The 10,445-nt window shown below is 56.2% G+C and overlaps 1 protein-coding gene across 3 annotated transcripts in view; it reads left to right on the plus strand.

Moving 5' to 3' along the window:
• Window positions 1-9,671, plus strand: part of ARHGAP32 (Rho GTPase activating protein 32) — a 171,430-nt gene extending 161,759 nt beyond the window's left edge. For 2 of the 3 annotated variants that reach the window (XM_086476847.1, XM_086476848.1), the window contains 7 exons: window positions 349-494; window positions 1,887-2,088; window positions 2,521-2,666; window positions 3,410-3,484; window positions 4,059-4,919; window positions 5,589-6,487; window positions 7,416-9,671. In XM_086476847.1, the coding sequence (XP_086332973.1) occupies window positions 349-494; window positions 1,887-2,088; window positions 2,521-2,666; window positions 3,410-3,484; window positions 4,059-4,919; window positions 5,589-6,487; window positions 7,416-9,671 (4,585 nt within the window). The remainder of the gene's footprint in view (window positions 1-348; window positions 495-1,886; window positions 2,089-2,520; window positions 2,667-3,409; window positions 3,485-4,058; window positions 4,920-5,588; window positions 6,488-7,415) is intronic. The other variant, XM_086476849.1, reaches the window with a different exon arrangement.
• The last annotated feature ends 774 nt before the right edge of the window (window positions 9,672-10,445 follow it).

A 10,445-nucleotide genomic window follows, 5' to 3' on the forward strand; every position in this document is an offset into this window, starting at 1 on the left:
GTGCCGCTGCCCCTCACCGTGTCTGGAAGGAAGCGAAAACGCTCCCCGCTTCGTGGACGCAGTTTTATTTACCTCGGCCCCCACCTGCCACGCACCCCTTTACCTCCTGGGCCCAGCATTCCTCTTGCCATCTCAGTAAGACTCCAGCCTGAACCCAAAATCTGGGGATGTCAGTACGACCGTTTGGGTGACACCGTGACGAGATTTACTCTCTCAGCTGCCCCTAAAGTCTTGCCTGCCCGAGCAACCCTAGCTGGACGCCTGCCGCGCAGCCTTACCCAAGAGGAGTCCGCCTTCCCCCGTCCTTCTGTCTGGTTGCATTTCGTTTAATTTGCCTTTTTTTTTCAGGTCGAAGCAGATAGAGTCTGCCTGCTTCAGCGGAACAGCCGCCTTCATGGAGGTGCGAATCCAGTCCGTGGTCGTGGAATTCATCTTGAACCACGTGGACGTCCTCTTCAGTTCCAAACTCAGCTCAGTCATACGAGATGGAGCAGGTACGTGTCTTCCACGGGCTTTACCTGGATCAAAAAAAAAGTAGCAGACACTTCATAGGTATCTGAGCCTCCCCTGGGACATTGGAAGTATGTTTTTACTGTATCCTAGAGGATGAATTTCTGGGGTTACAATCGTAGAACCTGGCAAATACAGCCTGGTTTTAGCAACTGCCATCAGTAACTTTCTCAGAAGTCAAAAAGTGGCTCTACAGTCTATGTCTGAACGCTTGGCTGCTACTTCTGTGTCCGAGCACTGAGGAGCTGTAAGGAATCCCTTAACGCCCCCTCCCCTGGTCTGCCCTTACCAGCACCTCGGAGCAGAAACGAAGCGATTTAAAGAACGCTCTCTGTACTCAGGCGTGTTGACACCAAGAAACTTAGTTTTGCTCTTAACAGGGAGCGTTTTTACCCCGGTCAGTGCCCTGCGCAGCCCAGGTTAGTCCGCAGGGCTCCCTCGGCGTTGGGCCCAGTTCTCCGCTCGTGTTGCTGATTTGTGGCTTTAGGCTGAGGAATGAGCTGCTCCACGTTTGTGCCCAACCCCGGAGCACTTGAAACGGCATCCAGCCTTGGAGCCCGCAGCTTCCCTGGAGTAACTGCTGAGACCACCAGTACCCCTGTTCCGTTGGAAACGAGCAGAGTTGCACCAGGAGGGTGGTTTACTCCGTACGGTAGATCAACAACCGTGGCTACCACAAGCTATTATTACTCCTAAGCAGCATTAAGTGTGCACCATCTGCTTTGATAGCCTGCCCCTCCCACGGAACGTGCACAGCCAGCGCAGTCACCACCACGTGTGGCGTACAGACAGGGGTTTTCCCAGCGCATTTGCTGCTCCCCACTTTGACACAAGCCCTACCTCTACTTCGGATAGCAGAGTTGCTCCGAGTCCAGCTTGCGTTCCTGGTGGAAGGCAATTCTAAGTCAGCAGGAGCCAGAGGTTAGCTTGGCTGAACAGGGACAGCCCACAGCAGGCTGAGCTCTGCCAGGGGAAGATAAGCACGCTAAGAGTCTGAGCCAAATGATTATCCAGGCTTAGAATGGACCATGTAAATTCGGCTAATTGTTTAATGACTTGGTCGTTCGCATGCAGCGTGCTTCCACACCAAACCGGCCGCGAGGGAGGAGGGTTCAGGCTGTTTCGCCGCCTGGCAGCGCGGTGCAGGGGCAGCATCCTCTGGGGTGCTTCCGAGAGCCTCTGGTTTTGAGCGCGGCTTCTTGCCTGGACCCACCCATGAGAGGCGAAAGCCCTTTACCTGGAAGGGCTTGGGGAGCTGACCTCACCTTTCAGGTGTAGGAAAACATGGCACCTCCCTCGTCACGCGGACCCAGAGCTTTCATCTCTGCACCGCTCTTTTCTGATTCTCCCTGGTTGCCTGTGGTTTTCCCTTACAGGGCACAGTTCGTTATCGCGGCCCAAATCCCTGCTGGTGTCGTCCCCTTCCACCAAGCTGCTCACGCTGGAGGAGGCGCAGGCACGGACACAAGCCCAGATCAACTCTCCCATCGTGGCAGACAGCAAATACATCGAAGTGGGAGAAGGCCCTGCAGCTTTACAGGGGAAATTCCACACGGTCATAGACTTTCCATCTGAAAGGTAGAGACGAGTTTCCTTTCCAGTGTGTGTCATAACTGGGGTGTGGTGGTGGTGGTTTTTTTTTTTATTATTACAGCAAAAACTTGCCAATATTGACTGGCACTAGTCATACATAAAGCATCGTAGCCGGTTTTCCACCTGCTTCGGACTCTGTGAGGATTCAGCTTACAGCAGTTGTCGGGTGGGCTTAGTTTAGCCGTGTAACTGCTGCGCCACTCCCTCCTTTTTAGCAGGGTTATGGTCCTGTGTACAAAGCAGCGTTGTCTGGGATGCAGAGAGATGCCTGCGCTCCTCGTAAAACATCCTCAGCTGTTTTTAAGTTTCTAAGCTTTGTTGCAGCAGAAACCAGACACTGGTTGCTTGTTACTGGCACTAACGGGAACGAAATGCAGCTTCCCCCTCTAACTATTTGCTCTCTTTCCCTCACGCCAGGAAAAGACCGCCCAGCAAGATGAAGAAGTCGCCGGTTGGCAGCTGGCGTTCCTTCTTCAACCTGGGAAAGTCATCGTCCGTGTCCAAACGCAAACTACAGCGCAATCCCAGCGAGCCCTCGGAAATGAAAGCCATAGCCCTGGCGGGTAAGGGTGCGAATCCGGCTTCCAAAAACCCGGGCTTTTTAGCCATGCAGAATTCAGCTTTAGGGTGTGCTTCTACCTCCTTCTAGCGTTCAGGCCACGCATAACACCGTCACTTGACCGCGCTCTTCCCTCAGCGGGTCTCGCGTTAGCTCGGAGCCGAACCTGCCAGAGCGCACACCTCTGAGGAGCTTTTGAAAGGCCACGTGTGGGCACCGCTCTAAGAATCTTAGAATAACTCCTTCTGACACGTACTGTGAAATAAGAATACCCTTCTGGCGCCCTTTGCCGCTCTCAAAAGACACGCAGCTAGGTAAAAGGCACTATTCCTCCAACCCACACGCCACAGAAGGCATCCAACAACCTGCTGTAGCCCCGGCCGTAGATGGAATTCTCAGCCCTTCCCCTCTCAAGTTTTCTGTCCCTTTCCAAATTCCAAAATCACGGGTCAGAAGGGGCCTCCTGGGCAGGAGGAGTCTGCAGGCTCCTGTGCAAAACGGGACCGCAGCAGTCTTGGACAGCAAAGCGCGTTAACAGTGGAGCAGGATAAAGGTTTTCTTTAAGGGCTTTGGAGTGAAAACAAAACCAAAAAAACCCAACCCCAAGAGAAGAAAGCACAACTGTTACTCTCAGGACAGTAGTGTTGCTAGAAACTCTCTTTGGTTTTTCCCCTGCCACCGTTACACAGCCAAATATAAACTGCTTTGATAATCCAGCTTTTCACTGTCGCGGTTGCATTCCCGTAGGTGGACGAGGAGACAGCGGGACTCTTCGCTCAGCTAAAAGCGAGGAATCGCTTACCTCTCTGCACGCTGTCGACGGTAAGACAAAACCGTGCCTGCACTTTTACCATGCGGGGATTAAAAAAGGGCGGTTTGACATTAAAAGACTGCAGGGACTCAACAGGGCAGGTTTTCCACCCCTCCAGCAAAGGCTGGGCTTGCTAATTAACGAAGGAGCTTACCCCTGCCCAGCACAGATGGGTATCGCAGAGAAATGCTCTTCACGTTTTCCTTCTGAGGTAGAAAAAAAGCAAGCCTTTTGTGTAGCCGTCACCGCTAACATTCATTCCTTGCCATCTGCCCTTTCTGTTCGAAGGTGGAAAAGACGGCATTGGGAAGGAAAACGCCTTCTGCGAAAGCCTTAGGTCTACGGCACGCTTCAACTAGTTATTTGGTTTTGCACACAGCTTAGTTTCAGCCTAAATCAGACCCGACAACTGCTGTAAAAAGAGTTTGAGCAAAAGTAATAACCAGCTGCTGCATTACTCTTGTGTCTAGAGCTCACCAGGTGACCTCCTTGCACGCTGTCTTAGGACTCCTTTAAGAACACCACCGCACCATCACCCGGCAGCCAGGCTCTGACACTAACCCGTGTGTTTCTGCTCCTTCCTAGGCGAGTCTAAACTGTTTCGACCCAGAAGACCCAGGTCCAGCAGCGACGCGCTGTCTGCTTCCTTCAACGGAGAGCTCTTGGGCAACATGAATCGCTGCAATTCTTACGACAACCTCCCCCACGAGAACGACAGCGACGGGGACGAGGGGCTCATCCACGTTCCCGCCCTGATTTCTCCTCGATCTGCTGAAGACGTTGACCTGAGCCCGCCGGATATCGGAGTCGCCAGCCTGGATTTTGACCCCATGTCTTTCCAGTGCAGCCCGCCCCAGGCGGAGTCCGAGTGCCTGGACAGCAGTACCTCCCTGCTGGAGTCAGTCGGCATAAACAAGGAGAGGCCGAGCCTCCTAAAGAAGGATTTAGAGTCAGGCAGCCAGTCCCAGACACCAGGCAGTGCCACGAGCTCTGAGCCCGTCTCCCCGTTCCAAGAGAAGATGAGTCCCTTCTTTACTCTGGATCTGAGCCCAACCGAAGAGAAGGCCTGCAAACCCCCCACCTTCTCGCCCAAGGCGGGGCGAAAGCCCATCAAATCTCCGCCGCTGATGACACCGGACCCCGTCTCCTTCGCCCTGCCCAGCCGCCCGTCGGAAGCGACGGGAGTCGGAGCGCCCGTCGCGTCCAGAAACTCCTCCGCTTCCAGCTGGAGCAAAGGGATGGGCATCACTGAAATCCCAAACAGGTCCCCAACCCAGATGTCCTTGCCCCTGAAAAACAGTGAAGCAGGAGCAGGGGAAGGAGCCCAGCAGGAGCTGCAGCATGCCCAGCTAGTGGCTGCTGGCAAACCAGAGTTGCCAGAAGAAGGGGAGAGACCCATGTCAAGCAGTCAGACTAAGACTGTACCCACTGGACACACACAGCCAGGTACAGTGCATTTTCCTCCATTCTTTCTTTAAGTTCCCGAGGGGACCTGCTCTCAAAACCATCCTCCTCTGCGTGCCTTTTTAGGAGAGGGGATTGCCCGTCAGTTCTGATCACAAGTGTCTCGCAGGGCTGTGCAGATCAGTAAGGTCTTAACCTCTGCCTTCTCCCTACATCACACAAATCTCGGATAATTTTCCATAATGCTTTGTGTACCACTTCCACCCCCCCCACCCCCCCGCATCCACTCATACATGAGAATCTCCAGCATGTCCTTCTAAATCATTTCAGCTGATAAGACCATCTAAGACTTTTCTTTTTTAAATTAAAAATCTGCCAACACTTGAAGAAGGGACCTTTTCGCCTAAAACCTTATGATCAAAATTGTGTAAGGGTATCTCATTCTCTGCTGCCTACTTCCTACCTCTCTAGAAATGCAAGAGGAGCCTTTAGACAATCTCTTGTGTTTTTTTCCTTCTTGTCATGAACTGCTGGGCTACGGCGCAGCGTTTGCATGTGAGACAGAAGATGGTTTCACAGCAGAAGGAATTGCCACTGTGAAAGTGTGGAAAGCATCTATTATTTTTTTTTTTATAATAGTCATTAAGGTTAGGTCACACTCCTTATTGGGTAACATAAAATCACTCTCTCTCTCGATTTTCCCCCCATTAGGAGCAGTTGCCCTCGACTCCCCCCAGGATCCTGTTCCCGTCAGTTCTGTGTCTCTTATCCCTCCTCCTCCTCCGAAAAACGCAGCGCGCATGCTAGCCCTAGCGTTAGCCGAGTCCGCACAGCAAGCGTCCGCTCAGTCTCAGAAAAGGCCAGGAGATGCTCATTCTGAAAGCACCAATTATGGAGAGACTGAAGCTGGCACAGCTCTAGAAAAGCTCCATCTCTCTGCTGGTGCTCCAGACAAGCTCCACCTGTATACCGGTCTGCCCGAGAACCGACTTCACTTCCAGACTGGTGCACCAGTAGAGCAGGATTTCCAAGGTAGCAGCACACCCGGGGAGCAGAACCACCCGCCAGGTGCACCTGGAAACCGGGACCCCCCACCTCTCCACACGGGCATGCCTGGGGACATGCCCGATAGCAGAGATGCAGAGCAGGAGCAGTCCAGCCTCCATCCGGGTAAAGCGGGGGACAAAGAGCACTTCCCTTCCCACGCTGGGGACTGGGAGCACACACACCACCCCGCTCCAGGCGCGCTGCCTGACTGGGAGCCGCCCACGGCAGACGTGTCCGTAGATAAGCCCCACCTCCGTGCATGCATGTCTGGGGACAAGCACCACATCCCTGCCTGCACAGCCGATGACAAACCTCAGTCTCCTCCTGTAACTGCCGGGGAGAAAAGCACCCCGGCTGCCGTGCCGTATCTAACCACCATCCAGCCAACAGCAGCCGAGCCCGGCCGCGGGCCCGCGGGTCCGGCCCCGGCAGACGCCGCCGGTCCAGCTGCGCAGCGCACGCTCGCCACCGGCCAGCCCACCCCGGCGCCGAGGCCAGAGCACCAGTCAGCCACGGGACAAGTGCCGGCAGCCTCCGCGAAAGCCTCGAGTAGTTCCAACCAGGTGGGTGGACGCGCCCCCCCCCCCGCCGCCCTCCCCGGCCTCGCACATACTTTTCCGCGCGCCCAGTCTGTAAGCGTGGGAGGCCGAGCTCTGGGAGAGTCGGTCCAAATCCAGATGGCCAGAGGCAGGGGGTTCACGGGGTGCTGGAAGTCACGCCTGTACGACACGGACACAGCCTTACAGGAGAGCAGCGCAGAATCTCCTAAGGGAACATCCCAATGTACCTGCTCTGCTTGGTTTTAAGGAAAAAAAAAAGAGTATATATGGGGTGGCCGATACAGGGACTGCTAGTTCAGAGGTGCTAAGGAACAAGAGTTTTTGCATCCCCTTTGCTGAGGCTGACACCGGGCTCTTTAACAAAGCAGGGCAGATTCCTTGTGGGAGAGTTAGATATGGAAATGTTCACTCAGGCATCCAAACCCCCCTCAGCCCCCCGAGAAGCGCACGCGCCCTGCAGCCCATCTTAAGCACCGTAGCCCCGTTTAAGGGAGGGATTGCTGCTGTATTGCGCTACTTGATCTGCTCACCAGGGCGTGAGGAGGTTAAATCCAGGTACATTTTCACGAAGGCGAGTACATTTAGAAGCAGACCACCTACCAAAACACTGTGGGCACTGCGGTAGAGTTTTAACCAGTTGCTACAACGAGCCACCTCCTCCCCTTTCCAGTCTGACACTGGCAGAAAAAGTGCCATTTGTGACGGGTCCCAAAATCTCCCAGAGGCTCCACGCTGCCCTCGCTGAGGAAGGGAACCCGAACATCGCCTCTTGTACAGCAAGCAGCACTAGCTCTTCTCCACAGCAAACAGAAACCAGGCACAGAAAACCTTAAATTGAACTAATCCGTACGAGCATCTGTGGTATTTTAACAACAGAATAGGAGGGGGGGAAGCTACTTGCCTCTAACTTCCACTGGTTTCTTCTCTGTAGGTTTGGGGCGCAACCACCCCTGAAAAGCCACCGGAGCCCGCCCCTGGTTTTGTCCCAGAAAGCAGTTCTACCACCCGCTGCTCCTCTTCTGTGCCCGCGGGCCACCAGAGCCATTTGGAGAAGCCTCGGGAGACTACCAGGGCTCCCCCGCTGCACCTGCGCTCCGAATCCGTCCCTACTCACTCCTCCTACAGCTTTACGCCCCCGGTCCCGCCTGTGAGGACGCTGGAGAGCAAAATTGCCGCCGCCATGCACTCGAACAACGCGGACGCCATCAACAACTCCAATTACCACACCTTCCTGTCTTCCTCCATGCTGGCCTCCTCCGTAGAGGAAGCCCTGCTGCCACCGCCGCCACCGCCTCCCCCGCCCAAGCACGCTTCCCTGCAGTCCGTGTACGTGCCGCATCCCAAGCCGGAGAGCATCCCCGAGCCCCCCGGGCCAGACAGCTACCTGCACCACAAGCCACCTTCCCTCCACCAGTACAGGCCCGAGAGCGTTCCTCCTCACGTCTCCTACCACGGCAAGCCCGACCAGCACCAAGCCTACCCTCCTCGCTCGGAGACGCCCACTGCCGCGGGCTCTCGCTACAACACCTACGCGAACCAAGGGAAGAGCGCCTCGGCTCTCCACTCCAAGCCTCGCAGCCGCGCGGAGTTCGTGTCCTCCGTGAGCCCCACGGGCCTGCGTAACGCCAGCTACGCCGAGGACGCGCCACCCTACCCCACCATCCGAAGGGTTCAGTCGCTGCACGTCCCCACCCCCGCCGCCTCCGCCATCCGCTCCGTTCCCATTTCACGGACCGAGGTCCCTCCGGACGACGAGCCCGTGTACTGCCCGCGGCCCCTCTACCAGTACAAGCCATATCAGCCCCACTCCGACTACCACGTCACGCAGCTGCAGCCTTACTTTGAGAACGGGCGGGTGCATTACCGGTACAGCCCTTACTCCAGCTCTTCCGGATCCTCTTACTACACCACTGCTGACGGGAGCTTTTACGACCTGGACCCCTACAGCACTGTGCGGGTCAGGCCTTTCCACCCCCTGCCCAGCCGAGACTTTGCGTCCTACGCCTCCCGGCTGCAAAGCAAAGGCCTGTACCGCTACCCCAGCTTGGCTGCCTACCCTCGGGGTGGCCTCATCAGCCACCTGGCAGGCAAAGAGCACAGCTTCATCAGCAGAGACGTGCCTCCTGCCCCGGACATCAAGCACATGTACATGTCGTGGGACCTCGAGGACATGGAGAAGTACCGCATGCAGTCCATTCGCCGGGAGAGCCGCACGCGCCAGAAAGTGAAAGGGCCGGTGATGTCCCAGTACGATAACGTGGCCCCGCTGCTGCAGGAGGAACTGGGAGGACTGGATGTGATCCACTTGCGCAGCAAATCGGATCCTGGGAAAACTGGCCTCCTCACCGTGGCAGAGGGGAAGGAGGGGAGGTACCCGGCCAAAGCAGCCACGCCGGAGGGGGACGAACGTTACTACATGCAGCACCCCGAGCCAGAGCTGGACAGAGCCCACTACCACGGGGCCTACGGGAACGGGCAGTCGGAGAAGCCGTCCCTTCCCCAGAAGCAGAGCAGCGTCCGGAACAGGAAGCTGCACGAGCCGGGCTGCAACGCGACCGAACACAGGACGCACTTGCAGCAAGAAGCGAGCCACAGGCAGCCTCCCGAAGCCAAAAACGGGCCCCCTTATCCCGACTACAGGCCCAAAGGTGGCCCAGAGCCCTCCGAGCCCATCGGTTACCAGCACTCGGGCGGGAAGTACATCCCGGCGAACCAGGAGACCCTGAGACTGAACCACAAGGAGGTGAGGTTGGCGGAGGACAGGCCGGATTTAGAGAGGTCTCGAGCCAGACCGACCCCATCCATGGAGAAACACTCCAGAGACTGCTATAAAGAGGAGGAGCACGCCGCCTCTCCCATGGCGCCGCCCCCCAAGCCTGAACGGAGCCACAGCCTCAGAATGCAGCACCCCGAAACCATGGAGAGGGACTCTGCCCTCCTCTACCCGTACCAAACCCTTGGGAAACGCCAAAGCACTATGACTGTGGTGTCCCAGTACGATAATTTGGAGGATTACCATACCATGCCTCAGCACCAAAGAGGGGGCTATGTTGGAGGAGGGGGGTTTGTACCCCCCAGTTTTACCCACGTGCACAGTAGAACTTATGCCACGGCCCTCGGCCAGGGAGCCTTCCTCCCGACGGAGCTGTGTTTGCAGAGGCCCGAAACAGAGGTCCACGTTGAGTGAGCCAGCGTGGGGGGAAGGAGGGATAGAGTCTAAGCAGCCTCTGCTGGACAGCGGACTGTTTTATTTTTTCAGAGACAGGAAAAACAAAGAAAAAAAAAAAACAAAACAAAACAACACCCCCCCCCAACCTTGCCCCGATGAGCAAAGCAAACCCACCTTCAGCCCCACCCCTACCAGCCCACCCCTCACTGGTTTTATGTCGTAGAGATAGAGCTTTTTCATGTAGTTTTGAGACAACTGGAACGACAGGGCAGGCTGTCGGCACACAGATGTTGCCAGAAAGGCCGGGCAGAGCTGAAAGAGATGCTGTCGGGGCAGGGGGGCGGGAAGGAAAAGGTTTTTTTCCTTCCCCAGATTCGACATGGGCAGTTCCCACCGCTTCCTCACCGCGCATGATGGGCTGCACGTGCGGCTGTTCTCCCCGCGGGCACCAAGGTGCCCGTCCCACCTCTAGGTTCCCAGAAAGGGTCTCCGTGACGCGCCGTGGAAGAACCACTGCTCTGCCCCCTCTGAGGTTACGCAGCGAGAGCGGGCGAAAAGCTGGGCAGGGGGGGAAGAGACTTTCCGAGTATTTTCTTCTCCATAAATGCCAAGGTCCTGCCTCTCCCTTCAAAAATCGCTGCTTAGGCGTAGCGGCTCCGCTTCGAAGCGGGTGGGAGCCTATTTTGACCTCAAGCCTGTGGAATGGGCTCCGAAGCGAGTTCAAAAGCCAGCGCGCTTTTTAAATCGCTTGCCTAACAAGCCGCTTCTGACTACAGCCAATCAAATCGACCG

Source organism: Leptosomus discolor, chromosome 22 (genome assembly GCF_034619465.1).
Source record: "Leptosomus discolor isolate bLepDis1 chromosome 22, bLepDis1.hap2, whole genome shotgun sequence".
NCBI classification, from domain to species: Eukaryota; Metazoa; Chordata; class Aves; order Leptosomiformes; family Leptosomidae; genus Leptosomus; species Leptosomus discolor.